This window comes from Acanthaster planci, linkage group LG20, assembly GCF_054643075.1.
Source record: "Acanthaster planci isolate LZ-2023a linkage group LG20, COTS_SCS, whole genome shotgun sequence".
Lineage (NCBI taxonomy): Eukaryota > Metazoa > Echinodermata > Asteroidea > Valvatida > Acanthasteridae > Acanthaster > Acanthaster planci.
In genome coordinates this window covers 8480863-8498173 of record NC_141796.1, presented here as the reverse complement: position 1 = coordinate 8498173, position 17311 = coordinate 8480863, and the positions used below count along the sequence as shown (strand labels likewise).

The 17311-nt window shown below is 41.3% G+C and overlaps 1 protein-coding gene across 5 annotated transcripts in view; it reads left to right on the top strand.

Annotated features, from left to right (window-relative positions):
- The window catches only part of LOC110974994 (DENN domain-containing protein 2B-like), a 50401-nt gene that overhangs the window by 22887 nt on the left and 10203 nt on the right, over positions 1 to 17311 (top strand). For 4 of the 5 annotated variants that reach the window (XM_087130211.1, XM_087130212.1, XM_087130210.1 and 1 more), the window contains 3 exons: positions 13326 to 13443; positions 16595 to 16782; positions 17168 to 17259. In XM_087130211.1, coding sequence (XP_086986337.1) covers positions 13326 to 13443; positions 16595 to 16782; positions 17168 to 17259 — 398 coding nt within the window. Of the gene's footprint in view, positions 1 to 1319; positions 2930 to 13325; positions 13444 to 16594; positions 16783 to 17167; positions 17260 to 17311 lie in introns of those variants that run through there. The other variant, XM_022227013.2, reaches the window with a different exon arrangement.

Sequence of the window (17311 nt, the reverse complement as noted above, 5' to 3'; positions counted from 1 at the left end):
TCCTATGGCACATAGGAAGAGGCCAGAGAAAACATGCCGTGTCAGATGCTTGAGAATCATGACAGAGGAACTTTTCATCCCATGTATTCAGAGTTCAGGGGGTTACAGTAGCCTCTGCCAACGGCAGTGAGTGAATAGCATTGAGGTTTTTGTATGCACCGTGTGGTGTTGAAGTATTCAGATGCTCGTTTGAGTTGAATGTCCTATTTTGGGCCGTCCCTTTGAGCTAGTGTTTCTTTTTCTGCTTGCTTGGAATTGCATCGAACCGATGGAGGGATATCAGATGACGAAACAGGTAAGTTCCCGGAGGAAATGGCAACAGCGGACGGTACACTCGATAAGTCTGTAGCTTTCAGCAGGAAGTGTGAACACTGTTCATGCACTGGAAATTGACATGTACTTTGAACCTTTGCCAAGAGTAATGCAAGGACAGGGTACACAGTGTCCTCAAAACATCATAAAGTTACCAACCGGCACATGTAAACCTCTCTCATACATAATGTACATGAATGCATTGGCCATTGATTCTGTGGATGGTGATCCTAGCTAGGATTTTACCAGTGGGAGAGGGCACCAGCATCTTATGGGGGGGCACCAGATTTCAATGGTGTGGTTTTTTTGGGCAAGCTTTCGTTAGCCATGTTCACTATCCATTCATCCGTGTTTTTAAAAGTGGGAGGGGGCGCCAGGAATTTGTGGGGGCATGTGCCCCAGACCCACCCCCCACTGGCGGTGACAGTTTGTACAGCATCTGTAGTTAATGTCAGATTACATGTATTTCTCAAAATGTCAGTAGTTTTGCTCCGACATGTATATAAATAGGGCATTGAAATGATGATATTTTTGTTTACATTTTGCGGATTGTTAATGTGCTTTTGTACTGATGGCCTGTCATAGTTTACCAGCCTTAGGAGACAAATGTAGGCTATGACCGTGATGTACTATATGTTAAGAAAGTGAGATGTACAGATTTTCGAGATGTTGAATACCACAAAGATTGCCACTTTGCAGAAGTTTGGTCACTGTACTTAGCCTCATCTCCTGTCAGCTGATGACTAGAAATTGTCCACTCATGGAGGGTGTAGAACCACATGCGTATGACTTTCCTGGTTTTTTTTGTTGAGTCTAATGACAGCTCTGAAGATCAAATGCAGGATGTACATGTACCGGTAGATAACTTACAGTATGTGGAATTATATGTTTGTCTGGGGACAGGTACCAATGTCTGCGTTTGTCTGGGGACAGGTACCAATGTCTGCGTTTGTCTGGGTACAGGTACATTTATCTATAGCCTGAGATTTTTCATTCTGTGCCCCTCTTGAGAACAGCTCTCTAGTTTTCTCACTCCTTGAGCTGTCCAGTGGAGATTTTCTGGAAAGCTTCAGTAATTTTCAGTGTAAGTAGTCGCTGGGCAAAAAAAAACAGGTTGCCAGTCAACATGCCCTGTAAGGTACATTATTTGTCACCGGTATGCATTTATTCTTCGTATACAGCATAGTGCATTATTTGTGTATGTCAACAGTGTCTGTATGCCTGGCAACCGTCCTTGAATTTGGTGCCCTGTGATTGGCAGCAAAATACATGTACATATCACAAGTTATAAAACAAAATCAAGTACTATCATTGGGCCCTACCCTTGCAGCTTTTCCCGGTTGGCTGCCAATTGCCAATTTCTGTAAATATTGATAGCACAGCATGTGCACCAACCCAGCAGTTACAGTCTACCGGTAACTAGACAGCATACTGTACCTATGTGAAAATATTGCAGTGGTTTTTTCTCATTGGTGAAATTGAGAGGGTCAGCTTAATTTGATCAGTATAGGAGTCTTATTTTGTTATGAAGTTACACATCAATGGCAGGACGCTGATGTTCACCACTATAGCAGTGAGGCAGGTACCGGTACGGTACCCCGTATTGGTAGTGCACAGTCCAGCTGACAGACTTGTGTGGACATGTACATATAATTCCACCATTTAATACCAGATTAAAGAGGCTCTCATATTGACATCAAGACAAAGAGATCCAAGTCATGCTATAACAACCTTGAATGCTTTGCACTGCGTTTTGCTGTTCCACTTTCGGCATGCTCGGCAGGTTTGTAGTTGCGAAAGCTTACCGGGGCCGCTGTCGAATCGTACATTGGCCTGTGTGACCGACAGTACCTCGTGCACAGATTTCACAGAAGGAAATCTGGTTGAGTTCGGCCTGTTATTTTTGTGTTTAGTTTCATTACAACTGGAGCGAGATGTCACCACTCCTTGGGCCTGAGAGAAGTTGTGAATAGCCTGCTCACAATTCCCTAGGACGACGGTATACCCTAGATCGGCCTGCTGGATGTACATGTTTGAGGCTAAAAAATTGAGAGACAGGTACATGTACACGTACACCTTGGTGAGCCTCTTTGAAACAGGAAATAAATTGGCAGTTTGAATGTTGGTGTACATGGCCGAACGCTTTTATGTGCTGTATTTCCTGCTGTGAATAATCCCCGGAATAACCAACAGCAAACCGCATGTGCTACTGGGACGTATACCAACAGCTCTGTAGGACGAGAGAATGACAGTTGTAGAGTAGTTGTCTGTGATTTGGGGATATTTGGGCACATGATCAGACGCGAGGAGAAAAAAGAAAGAGATTGAGATTTCCTGACTTCTTGTAAATTGTACACGTACGTGTATTTTCCCTGGATGTGGCCTCCCTGACACATTGAGCGACTGTCGTCATATAGCATGCTGTCAAAGATCTACCTGTGTGTTTGTGATGTGTCCCTTATCCGCAGTCGTGCATTGGTGTCTGTGTAGGATTATATGAATATTCTCCCAGTGGATCAGCTCCTTTGGATTTTTTGATGAAATGTTCAGCATGACATTTGAGGACGGCAGACACCGCCAGGAGCGTACGATGGAAAATCTGAATGGCAACTATAGGGTAAGGATCAAACCCTTTCCCCCCCCTTCCCCCCCTTTTATACCGCTATTAGTCCACTCCCAGATTGGAGACTGATAATCCCTTTCAAGTGCCAACGTGACTTCACTGTACCCTTATGGAAGTCCTCAGGTGTGGCTTTGATGTTTCACACCTTCCTCTCTGAATCTCATTTTTGAGAAGTGACCAATGCCCCTGACCACTGCGGTACCTACCCCTGCTTGAAGTATGCACCAGGGTTCTAATGCACACAAGTGCTAGCTTACATAACTAAAGGTGCATATATCAGACTGTCCAATGAGGATTCCCCTGTACGGCTGTGCTGAATATCCCAATAATCGATCGATTATCAAACATTTGAATATTATAATCCGAATTTGAATATTCAATTGCAAAATTCATGAAAAGGAAGGGAGAATTTTTTTTTGTTTTAAATGAGAAAAAGTTGCACTATGGAGGCTTGTTTCAAGCAGATGCAAATGAAAAGCGACAGAAATCTTACAATTCAAAAAGTTAATTACTCATTAAAAAATTAAAAAGCAACAGAAATTTTCAACAGGGCAAGAACCAAGAAGTATTTTTCGTCTCTTAAATTTTGCTAAATCTCAGCTGGAGATACTCCTGGACTGTTTTAATTTATTTAAGAAGCTAATGTAATGTACAACTGTGTGTGTTATTTGCAACTGATTTTATATATGGTTTGTTCATCAACAATCTGCCTGTCGGTATGACCGAATAGTTGGATATTTGATCGAATCAAATGTCGAATGTTCGAATAGTGAATTATTCAAATTGACTCAGCCCTATTCCCCAGCTTGTGCTGGGTACAGTGGAGAAATGACTATTTTTACACCTGTATATACCTGTACTTGTAAATATGTCTCACAAGTGTGGGTTGATACCTTTGAGCCTCTCAAATTACGTGAATTGTTGAAACAAAGTACATGTGTAAACACTGATGTTTTCAGCTGGTTAATGTCGTCGTCCATGCAGTATTGCAGTCTGTAACCAAGGATGAGCCATGCCTTACAAAGGAAGGCCTTTACAACTGCAACAGCTTGGTGACTAGGGGCCGATTTCATGAAACGCTAAGACGTGTCTTGAGATCTTGGGATCAACTTCACTGAACTTGAGTTCACGTTCAACAAGCCCTAACTTCTTCAGGAACTCTTCCTAACTTACATGTAAGATTGGTCTGAGGGTTGTCTTATCTCATTGATGCGTGCAGTAATTATCAAAGTGAGAGACGAGTATTGCCCTAGAGCTATAAATGTAACAGTTTTGTTGGATGAAAACTAGCTGCAGAAACAGACATGATTGTGTTTTCATTTATAATTAGGTAGCAAAATGCTGAAAACTATAACAGTACGGGAAAACCTATTTGTCATGTTAAAATGGAAATATCAAAATGATTGGAAGCATACATGAGTCAGCTGTTCTGCCACACATTCGTGTTTTGGCTATTCCCTTTATTTTCAATGACTCTTTTCATCAAAGGGCACAACGAAACATGAAACAGCCACCAAATTTCTAGTTACGACCTATCTTTCTTAAGATAGGTTTGATGAAATCAATCTCGAAACCCTCAGCAAAGATTAATCGTAGACTTGGGACTCATCTTCAGCCCTAAGATACATGTAAGTTGCAAGATAAGATGAGTTTCGTGAAATCGGCCCGGTTTGTCTGACCCTTGATGGCTTTCATTTCTGGACTGTGACAAAACGCAAATGGCAATAAGTGCCATTTTGCTACCCATCCAACCCTCTCTCAGTTGCCTGCAGTCAGTTTCTACAGCTTGCAGATTGTGAAAAATAAGTTGTAGGGACAAATGGTACACTGCTAAAGCTCTTCGATATTTCATAATTTTGGAAAAATTGTATGCTTTTCAAATGGATGTACATGTATATATGATTTGGGAATAAACCCTTCATACATGCATGTACCTGTACATGTGTATACATGTGTGGTGCGTACAAGAACACTTACATGTACATGAATTTATTCCTGTATCTGTCCAAGCTTTGCTGAGTTTCCTTCCTTGTTTTCTCCAGCAGTGTTGGCACTCAACGTTGAAATGGACTGTAAAGACTTCACCGCAAGCGAAACTTTGAGATGGCCACCTGCATAAACAGTTTAACAAACTATGCTTTTAACATGTGTCCTGTACATGAACGTGTGTAAAAAGAAAAAAGTGAAACGTTCAGAAACATGGAAAGTGAGAGGAAAAATAGCTACTTCTGCATAGAGTGTGTTATTGTGTTCACTAACCCTAACAGTACCGGGCATTGTTTGGCTTAAGAGTGCTCAGTTCTACAAAATACTACGTAACACTCTGAGCCTGAAGGACCTAGCGCTGCAGATGACTATTTCTGGCTAGGTTTTTTTCCATTGGTTACTCGTACAGAGAACAATGAAACCGTGCATTCTTAGCACCACAGCACTGTATGGTACACTGTCTTCTCGATTGTATTTTATGGCGTCAGAGAATAATAATGTCGTGTCCTCTTACAAGCGACAGGGCTGAGTACTACATTTTACTACTAAATACTGGCAGTACTCTGGACAGGCCCCTAATTGGAGCGCTCAGGACTGTTAGGGCTAATGGTACTGTTCACATCTGCATTGGTAGTTGATTGCTGTACATTGCGTCTTTTGTACACCAAAAATAAATAAATTCCGTTGCCTGCCTGGAAACTTAAGAGCAGGAGCATTGTTCCTTTGCATGGGAGAGAATTAAAAAATGCCCACCAAAATAATACATTCGTAAAGGAAAAATTGTTCTGTATGTACATGTATGTATGTGCCAGATAAAATTTGATAACACAATCTGACAGATGTGTCCTGCTACAAGTCACCATGGTTACTGTGGGTGATAGTGTACAGATACGTGTACATGTAAGTAAAATTAAGGTTGAAGTGCTTTCAAGGGTTGTTGAAATATTTATCAGCATATGGGCTAGTATTATAGAGTATGGCCTTACTGGTTGATACAGTGCGCATTCCGGTGCATGACGTAAATGTATTCCGGGTACAGGTACTTAACGATTTTGCACTTTGGTTGGCGAATCTTGAAAGTGTTAGCTATCTGAATTCTATTGATTCAGTGATGAGTCATTGCTTGATGTTTGTACACTGAATGGCAAAGATCATTTGTAGACACCGCACATGTGCATATGCGTAGTTTTAGTGCATACAATTGTGTAATGTCCAATCCCATTGAAATGCTTCATTTCATATTAATTGTTAGCAATCTCCTAAAAAGTTATTGAATGGGCATGGTACGGTACCAGTACATGAACATATAACATGTATACAAAATACATGTACATGTACACATGATCAAAAATGTAGACCCTTCACAGTTGGTACTCGGTAATACATGTAGTTCCTTCAACATGGCAAGGAACCATTCGAAAAACAATAAGTGCAGTCCTTTTATTTCTGGATGGAAACAATACCACATCTATGTCTACAGTACCTGTCCCATTTTGATAGCAGCAGCAAGACCGGGAAGTTGGACTTTTAAAAAGTCCTACTTTAAATGAGAAAAAGGAAAGAGAAGATGAAGCTACATGTATCTAGAGACCAATAATACCTCTCTCGGGTGGAAGCTAGATCTCTAAATTGGAGCAAAAGGCCACTGTGGAATTCTTTTCTCTACGTGTATAGTGATTTTACCTGCTGGTACATGTACGATAGCTCAACATTGATTTCCCTTATGACTTGTGCAGACATCTCAAAATTGATAAAGCTCAAGAGCTGGTGGGCCATCTGCAGGCCCTTCGACCCTTGCCAGCTAGCTAGAGCTTCACCCCTGACCCCTACGGGGGGGGCGTTACAGGCCCATGGACCCCATGCTAAGAGCCACTCTACATGTACACGTACCTGCTTGGCTTTCCCAGATATCACAACTGAACCGTCCTACGGTACTTTTTACCTCCCTACTGCACCCGCCCCCTCACATTTTTACGTACTGGAACATATGGGACTTTCCACTTGCCACTTTTCAATGCAATCCTTGGATATCTGAGATATATCTCCGTCCTCGCTAACTGGAACTTCCTGTGCTCTTGGCACATACCGGATCAAGCTCCTGTCAATGGTATATTAATATTTTCCAGGATGTGATGTGAAAAAAAAATCCCCCAAAATCTGTATCACATGATTGCCTATTATACATGTAGCTTTCAGTGATTTGATCCTAAAATTGCCACGTATTGGCTGTTCGAATAGCAGACTATAGAGAATGGATTTCCTCACTGTGAACTTTCACATGAATGCCACAATTCCTGTCCCCGTAATGGCACTGCTTTCCAAGTGAAAGCTTGACCTAACACCGGTTCATAAGTTTTGGTACATGCATTTGTCATGTTTACGTTCTGAGCTTGTAAAAGATGCCAAAAATGTGATCAACTTTATTCTTTAGAACCGCCGTTTAATTGCATTCAAAATGACCCGTACAATGTGGGTCTACATGTACATGTACGTTTATATGGCTTTGTCTTGCTGCTTGCTTGTCTTATTAATCAAAAGACAGTCCTGTCAAAAGCTTGCTTGAAAAGTTATTTATTAACTGAGCAAACACGTTTAGCGGAACCAATCCTGGATAAGACTAACGTCAGACGAGGGTATACTATTGGCAGAAGTGCCTTCTGTTATCTACATGAAATAGTAAGAGGAAAATTGATTGCAAGTACCAGTGATCCATGAAAGCCTCACAGGTTAGTGTAGCTGACTATATCGATAACCAACCATCGATATGCAAGTTTCCGTATGTCTCCCCACACAGCAATTTTCAATGGGGACAAGCGTCCACATCCTTTCCACACTTCCGAAAATGTCCATTGCATACAGTCACCGCGTGTCATAGTGGACCCTACAACGAGGAACCAATAAGGAAAAAAAAAAGGAAAAGTACGGGGGTGCGCTGTCACAGACTTTGGAAAAAGAAAATCCGGAGGGGAATGCCGAGCACGTTGCAGCAAGAACAGGGAAGGAAATGTCGAAATACATGTAGATATTACCTCGGTGGATTCTTAACGCCGTTGACTGTCGTACATCTCATCTTGCCGAGTTGTGCCTTTGCCATTTTTATTGCAATTGCTGAAGGATGAAAAGAAACGGATGATCATGTAGGTAAGTGGGAACTTTCTGGTGTTGTTCAGTCTTCTTGTGACAGCGTTTAGTGGAACTGCTGGGCAGAAATGATCCCTTACATGTACATTGCACTGTTAGTGGTCTCTATTGGTTTGTTCCTCCCTTTTCAAGGCAAAGTTTGTCTGTGTGAGTGTTGTAGTGGAGTCTAGCACTAGTCTTTTACGTACATCACAGTACAAGCCATTTAGTCACATGTGAAGTCACCATAGATTGTAAGATTTGCCCTGGGTTTGTGGACTTATCTTTTGTGAGGGAAACTTTCTGAGGTCTTCAAGTACATTGTACCATACGTGTTTTGTGTTTGCGTGAGATTTGATAGAGCATGGAGGAGAGACTTTTTCTTGTTTTAGGCATGTGAGTACATACATGTCCTAGTACATATACATGTATACCTATATGGATGTACATGTGTGTACTGTACGGCGGCTAGAGTCGTTTGAGTGTGTAAATTTCTGTAGAGTGTACATGTACATGTATGTATCTTGTTTGGTATCCATTATGCCTAGAGTCACAAGGTGGAAAAAGGGTTTACATTGAATTCACCAGTTTAGTTAATCTTTTGTTTGCTGGCAATTAACTTGTGAGGAGGGCTGAAAGCCAACATGTCAGACACTGAGCCCCCAAAGTCATCGATTCAAACCCGGAGTATCATCATCAGCTAGTTTAAAAAATTGGATCTGGTTGATTCTTACTTTCAGAACAATTAACGTACATGAACCATAATGAACATTTGTTTATTTCCTGTATTCGCTCAAGTTCGGAGCAGAGAATTGAGGACACAAGTACCGTACATGTAGAAAGTACACGTAGATGTTGGGTACAATGTACATTGTACATGTTCATTGTGCAGATAGTGCATTTGTTTACTTGACCATGTAGTGGTGCATTTCATCGTAAATGTTCTGTACCTTGCAGTTGAAAGTTAACATGCACTCTGAACCGGAATGGGAAATTTTCTGAGCAGAATTTCTGCTCACTTTTATGGGGTGTGAAGATATATTCCCACCTGTGTGAAAGGCATGAAAATGTTTTTCCACTCGTTTGAAATGGTGCGAAAACGTTTTCCCAGATGTGTGAAAATGTGTGAAAATGTTTTCCTACTTGTGTGAAAAGGATTTAAAATGTTTTCCCACTTGCGTGAAAAGGTGCGAAAATGTTTCACCACTGGGGGAAATTGGTTTTTACATTTGGTGAAATGAAAATGAATTCCGGAGGAGAATGAGTGTGAAAAGAATTTGCCCTTCCTACGTAAACTTTCAGTTACATTGTACTGTACAAACATGTACACAGTATACAGTTTATATGTTCTACACAAATATTGCACACTACTTGAGCCTCCTCAAGGGATCTCATGCAAGCTGAATGAAGAAGAGCTTGCGTTAGTCACTGCCATTAGTTTTGTGTCTTATGGCTTTTGACTGCTTTCAGCTGTCCCAAGTTTATGAAGTCAGTATTAGAAATGATGAAGTTTCCTTCTGGATAGTTCAAGGGGGACATGAACATAACCATGATCACTACGTGTAGTCCAGGTGAAGTTGGTTCAGTCAGCGAGTAAACTACAGTAGGTTTTGTGCATTTACCTTGGAGCCAAATAGCCCTATTTATCATCCATTTTGAACTGTTCTTTGGGATGGGGGAGCGCTGCAGGTGTAGGTACAAATGCATGTAAGTGTATAGTTTGGCTCAGTTTTTGTCTGTGTATGTACATGGACCTGTTCATGTAGCCTGTTCTGTTGTCACCATTCTGTATTTCCATTTTAGTGTGGGGTACATGTATCTCTGGGAACTTTTCAGATCTTTTTCGAAACTTTCGTAAAGTTATTTGACATCACGCATCGATACGCTCCTCTGGCAGCTTGGCTCAGAACTAATTTCCCAAAGTCCACTCTACAAGACACGAGTTTGTTTCTGCATTCAATTGGGGACCTTGAACAATAGAGGACAATAAGGTCCCCGATTGACAGAGGGTCCCCGATTGACAACTGTGTACAAAACATATGGGTGGTCTTCTACAAAAGTTAAAGTACAAACAAAAGAGGAACAATAGGGGGTGCCCAGTTGCAGGCAAATACACACTTGGGTGAGTTGATGGCACATGTTGTACTGTTACGTTGTACCAACTTCCACTGGGCATTGCAACTTCATATTGAGCCCCGTGTAGAAAGTAATACATGTACTTGGGCTGTCGCCAGTGTCTTTCTGAATTCTGTAAAAGCGTCCAAACATTTTGGTCAGTTCGGTCATTTCGCTGTACAGGTTCATGGAGGTTTAAGATGAAACATGAGAAAAAAAAGCTTTGAACATCTCTGAATATGAATTCCTGTTGGATTTGGCTCGTATCTGATACACTACATTTATAGTACGTGTAGGCTTCAGAATAGTGTGAGGTCTCACATCTTGCTTACAAAATCGACTTGAAAACAACACAGGTGCACGGTGAGCTAACAAGCTGTATTTATATACGGTGCAGTCTTCTCTCAAACCAAAGGGGTTGTCCCCATTTCCTTGGGCTATGGATGACTCACTTCTCCTTCCCACCCCCCCCCTTCCCTTCTCCCCTTCCCCTTTGCAATCCTTGCCTTGCATCAGCCCATCCACCTGCTCCCAATTATGGAACCCGGGATCCCCTGTTTTTTTTCTTCACACGCTGTTTCTTTATGACTTGCGAATCGAACTTTGACGTCCGTTCCTTGCAAGGGCAAGTTCATGACATTTGCACATCAGGCTACCGATGAAATACACGACTGTACATGTACCGTACAGGTACATGTACCATTGGAATGCTGTCATTAGTTGATTGTCTAATGCAGGAGAAGTTAGTGTGTTTATTGTTTCCGTCACACACATCTGCTCTTTTATCAATAAAAGTCGGAACTCGACACCACTGTTTATTTTATTGGAACCACATGGACTGTACCATGTTTAATTACATGTACATGGCCTACATGTACATGTACATGTTTGTACTTGTCCTTTCACAGATACAGTAGGGATTTTTAAAAATGACTTTTCTTGCAAACTTCAAGTGAACGAAATCTTCTGAATTTCTGGAATTTTTGAAAGGTATGTGTCCCTTTTCAAGTTTTCAGGAAATAAAATGCTATAGTAGCTAAATGGTTTTTGAAATTCACCTTGGTAAATTCATAATGGCCAGCCTCCTTGTGCTGGCTTGTAAAGTTGGGTATGGATTTACATGAAGTACAGTGCCTGATTTCCGTCTCTGTGTACAGTATTAGAGTCCATGGTACCCTCATACCGCAGTTGGCATTGGATCGATATTGTCCTACTTTTCATCAGTGCCACCGAGGACTTTTTCATTTTTGTCTACACCGTGGTCATGTTGTGGGAATTATTTCATCATCCCAGATCCTGTGAGCACTGTTGATAGATAGAAAGTTTTCCTCAGTCTGTGACTTGCTTCACTTTTCTTCTGATGAAATAATCTTTCTGAACCAATTTTGTTTTTTCGTGTGTGATTTTGTACGTGCTGATCTTGGCTTCACTTCTTGAAAAGAGAAGAAAGAAAAGCTGTGTTGATAAAGATTGAAATTATCACTCCATGAACCAAGACTAGCTGTTGCACAAAAAAGGCCAAAGCTACATGTACATGTACCTGGTACCACTTCTTGAACCAAGACTAACTACATGTACTGGTACTGTATGTCAGACATACCTTTACATGTGCATGTACAGAATACAGTAGGCTAGAAGTTGTCAGCTCTGCACTGCAACACACTGCAGGTCATGACTAATCTGCCAGAGGTCATCCCTAGCATGCGAGGGGAGCGTGATCACAACTGACAGAGATATTTTCTGGCTGTCAAATCATCAACTTCGATTTGGATTCAGCCTCCCTTGTACTAAAACCTCTAAAGTTATGTTTGGCCTTTTAAACTTTGATTTAATACTCTCCATAAACCTGTACATGTAGCAGTAAACGATTTGCAACACCCCCAATTTCAAAATACATGTAGAAGCAGGTTGTATAATCTTTTTTTGTGCGAATTTATCAGTCTATTTATATGACTGGGATGGAAGGGGGAGAAATCTCAGGAAGTTTGGAATTACAGTTGGTGCACGTGGCATACATGTACTGTACATGTATGTACAGTATATAAGCTCTGATGTACTTGTAACCTTGACTTTTTACAGTTATCGTTAATCATTTTTGTTTTATTGCCCATTTTGGAAAGCCAGGGAAACCAGATGTCCATTAATGTGCCTTTAAAATGGCATAAACACTACTAAAAGTCACCAAATAACCCCAAGTGTTGAAGCAATCAATGGCACTGTGCATGTACATGTACCCGGTACATGTACATGTACATGTATCACTGATAATTACTGAGAAAGGAATGAAGCTGATAATTGGCCAAGTCCCGAGGCCATATTTGGCTCTGGATTTTGCTGTTGATGATGTGAGTGATCCCATTTAATTAGGCAACTGAGTCATGTTTCATTTGGAATGCTAACGAGTTACATGTACATGTACATTTGCATTGTTCATCAGATCTTGAAAAAATGGACTTTTACATGTAACAGCGATATGAAAATGGAGATCTAAATATACTGTACATGTACAGTATGCTGCCTACTACGTTCATGTACATGTATGGAAGAACAGCCGCTTTGTACAGGTACATGTATGGAGTGTAACATTACAGTTCCCAATTTATTGTGCGGGACTGTGCGCCATCAAAATTGAGTACCGTGACATGGGGTAATTATGGTCAGAGGGGTAACTTTGGTCAGTAACCACTAGAGGGTTTGAAACGTTGTTATTCTCTCAAACGTACAGGTCGGGATGCAGATGTATTTAGTATTTTTTTTCAGAAATATCATAGTTATTCATTATTTAACTTAACACTTTTGTTGTTTGTGGTAACCATGGTAACCATTTTTATTTTGATTTTCATGCCCCATTTTGGTGAAGACCAAAAACAAAAGGTGGCCAATGTTGGCCCAAACCCAGGGTAACTTTGGTCACCCCTTTATTATGCCCTAGAACACCAACACATTTTGAAATTCCTTTTTTTTTCAGCATCGAAGTTTAGATGAGTATCACTATGCTCTGAAATTGATTGTCTTTAACCGAGAAGAAATGATAACATACATGTACATGTAAAAAATGGCCCAAAGTTACCCCATGTTACGGTAAGTACATGTACATGTATGTGACAAATTTCCCGCAAAGAATCAGTGCTACCTGTACCATTAGTTTTTGGTTTTTATCCTTTCGCAGATGAGAAGAAAGATCAATGATGCATTTCGTCGACCAAGGCCACCCAGACCTCTGCAAGCGGACGACGACAGAAGCTCAGTGACGTCGGAAGACAGCGATGGTGAAGTCAATGAAGCAGGTCAGTCCAAAGAAAACCAGCTAGCTCAGCAACAGGAGCAACATTCTAGAACACAAGGGCTAGCAGTATCTCATGAAGTAACTCATGCATGCATGGGAAGTGGTTTGCACCTGCAAGCCACTGGCTCCCACAGGTGCTTGTGTTTTTTCCGGCTGCCAACTTTTGATATTCTAAGCATTGTTAAGGGTCCCCAAAGTCACAGAAAATCTCGAAAAATCCTGGGAAAAAGAGTTGAACAAGGAAGTCATGGAAAAACCATGGAAAAGTACATAGGCAAAGATAGGTTGTGCTGGAATCCTGTTGTTACAGGAAAACATCACGGAAAAGTTACAGAAAGGAAGATCATGAAAGGGATATATTTTGTGGGCCATTTTAAACGTGGTAATGGAATATTAATAAAGGAATACGCTGTTTACATGTACCTTGTCAGTCTTTTGTAACGGCTGTGGCAGTCTTCCATTTCATAATGCAGCGGTAAACAACATTTCTCGGCCAAGTGGCATGAAATGCCACGGAAATTGCCGTACTCTAGTTGTGGAGAGTCCTTAAAAAGTCATGGAATGTGGTTTGCAGATTTCTGTTGGAAACCAGATTTTATTTAATGTTTAATTTTTGTCTTGAGAACCTCGCTGAATCTTCATTGGGGATGACACGTTCCTTGAAGGGAATGTTTCCAAAGGCATCAAACCCTTTGTAGAAAGTAAAATTTACTCTGTAAAAGTAACACACACACCTCTGTATTCAGCTTTGCAAGATGTATTTATACATCATGCAGGAAAATAGCTGTTCATTTTTACTGAACCCACGTAACAATGGACACCGTCACAAATTGTGCCCCACCCTCATGGAATGACCCAAATCCTCTCAGTGGATTTGGCAGGATCTAGGATTGATTCCACGAAAATGGGAACTGGAGAATGTAATAGGGGATGGGGTTACTAGTATAGTTCCTCATTATCAGACAGGTCATTGTTAGAAACTCGCCAGCCAGCTCTTGAGGTTCTTCTTACTCGTGGGACTCATTATAGAAGCCGGGACTCCCGACCAAAATGCCATCTTGAGAAAGAGGAAGTCTGCGGATTTGTTCAAGGGTGATCCAATTTCTGGCCAGCTGCCAGGCTTTATTTAGGGATCTGCTCATCTAGTCTAAGTGCATGGGGATGCCCCTTGTGCATTGTTTGCAAGGAGGTATCCATGGCCCTTTCATGGCAAAGTATCCTAACTCGCAATTTCAACTTTTTCAGGTTGGGTCATAATTTTGAAACTAGCCAAATGTTTAGGGTCAAAACTGGAAGAAAAGTAAAATATTTTCAATAACATGTACAAAACGTACAAAACGAAATAGTTACTTACAAAAGGCATTGATCGATGTTTAAACTTGATTTTCTCAAATGCCTTGTTTTGAGGCTGTTTTGCTATACAAGGGCCCTCCAGGCCGACTGTATTTACTACTTACCAGAGGTTTATCATTACCCCTAATTGATAGGCGTAGTCTGTTTGCTGGAGTAGTGGCAGTTAGAGCTTTAATGTACAGTCCTGAGCAGTCCAACAAAGAGTCTTGGTTATCAGACAGTCATTTGAATGTGAACCAGTCTATTCTGTCTTCAGTGATAGAGGACAAGTGTGGTGAATGGTCTGAAAAGTTTACTATACATGTATGTACCTCTTGAAGTCTGGGTCCAGTCAGCCTACATGTACATGTACATGGATGAACAAAATGAGCTTTGATCATGTTGGTTTGAGCATATTGAACACACGGACGGAGGAATAATCGCACTGCGTACCAACTTCCTTCTGCAGCCAGATCAGATTCTTCATTTTCATCAGTCGAGACCCAAATTGTGGAATTTTACAAAACAAAGTTCAACTCTAGCTTCGAATCCGAAAATGTAGGTACTTAGGTGTCCACCTGTCGCTGTGCTGGCTGCAGATATTGATAGATTCCCACTTTTCTTATTTTCCTTGTTCATTTTCTACCGGTCTTTTCCACCTCATATTTGCTTTTTTTTGTGGGGGGGAGGGGGACCAGCATGTGGTAGGATGGCTTTGTTGAGATGCTGGTCACCTGTTCCATCTCGCCATTCACAGGCTTTTTAAGCGTATTCTTTTTTTATAGCCGTCATCTGTTTGTTTGTTGTTGTGCCGTGTCAATTGTTTTTATGTATATGTTTTTAACGTACTTAATTGTTTGGTTTAACAGCCAGTGGAAAAGTGTAATGAAATCAAAATGAAAGAATAAAAATACAAAGTGCCAAGTGACGTGGAAAGCATTGCCTACATGTACCTGGACCTGTGTTCGTGAATTTGCCTTGGGCATAAGCATTTCCTCATCAGTTGGTAAAGAGCCTTGTTTGTGGGGAGTGTTCATTCTGTTGGTGGGGACGCGACTGTAAGGTGTGCAATTTCATAGTCATTTGTGAACCAGAAAAGTGCTGTTCCATTCAAAGGAGCGTCTGTCGCTAGGGAAATTGTGCCCTCTCTTGGTTCTCACTGGGTACCATGTTTTAATGGTGATGTAGTTTTCAAAAGGTGGGTGTTTACTACCTGGAAGGTAAATAAACTCCAGTATCAAAACAATTGTGTGCATTCACCTTTCACCTTTAATCTAATAACCTTCCTCCTGGACACAGGTTTCCTGGTTGCCTAGCAGCAGACACTTCCACTTCCTGTTTGTTATGGGGAGTCACTTTCCACAGGACTGGCAGTTTCTTTACTGAAATCAAAATCAAACAAAACAAAAAGCAGATAAGAGTTTTCGTGAAGATGTGCCCAATTCACTTACCGAGACTTTAAATGTGCATGTTTACAGTGTACATGGAAATATCTGTGAACCACACAACATGAATACGTGTACACTTTACGTACATGTACCATACATGTGCAGCAAACACAGGTTGCGTGAACAGCAGTCATGCCTGCTAAAATAACCATTTAAGCACATAAATCATGCTGTCAGTTACTGCACAGCACTCCAAATTTAAAGCCGAAACCTCAATTTCCTTTGCATTATTCACTCAGTTTATCGGTGTCGGCATTTTGGCTTGGCTCATGGCATTGATTTGGCAAGATCTTTCGCCTCAAGGAAATCTTTAAGGATCTTGTAAGATCCTCCTGACGTAGGATTCCTTTGTGTTCCTTGTTCTCCTGGCAGTTATGCACAAGAGGCTCACCCACATCCGGGCAGTGAAGAAACGCTCGTCGGTCTACTGCAACGCGGACAAATATCGTCGGATCATCAAGGAATCCAAGCTCTATGACTACCTTGTGGTCATCTCATTGGAGTTCAACGAGGAGACCAGACGGTATCAGCCCATTGAGAAGTACAGATATCCCGAAGAGGTAAGATGCTTGGGGAAACATGTCTGGCTCGTCAGGCAAGTTGATGTACACCTACCTAGTTGGCTTGCAGGTGTTATTTTAGACTCAGCCCAAACTGTGTACTTGACTCCAAAATTGCCACCAGATCCAACCAAATGAGTCCTATGATTTCTGTTTGGGTAGTTTTTCATTACCTTCCATTTGTAACTACAGATTCCTTGTTTCGATGTGTCAGTCAGTTTGGTATCCCATGGTAATAATCCATGGTCATGTATGTGTACGTGTTTGCTGTATGACTTCTGGTTTTAAGCTCTGGAGCGGTTCTCGTTATTTTGGCCCTAGTAAGGGTCATCGTTCCAAATTATTTATTATGAAGTTTCTGCTCGTCATTTTCACTTCGTCCCAGCTGAGCGCCAGTCAGAATGATAAACTACGTGCAATCCCACACTTCTGCTTCCCAGATGCCTTCAAGTGGGCACCGGTGGAGAAATACCTCAGGTAAGACAGTGCAGTAGGGTGAATAGGATGAACTACGTGTATGTGTGTGGGG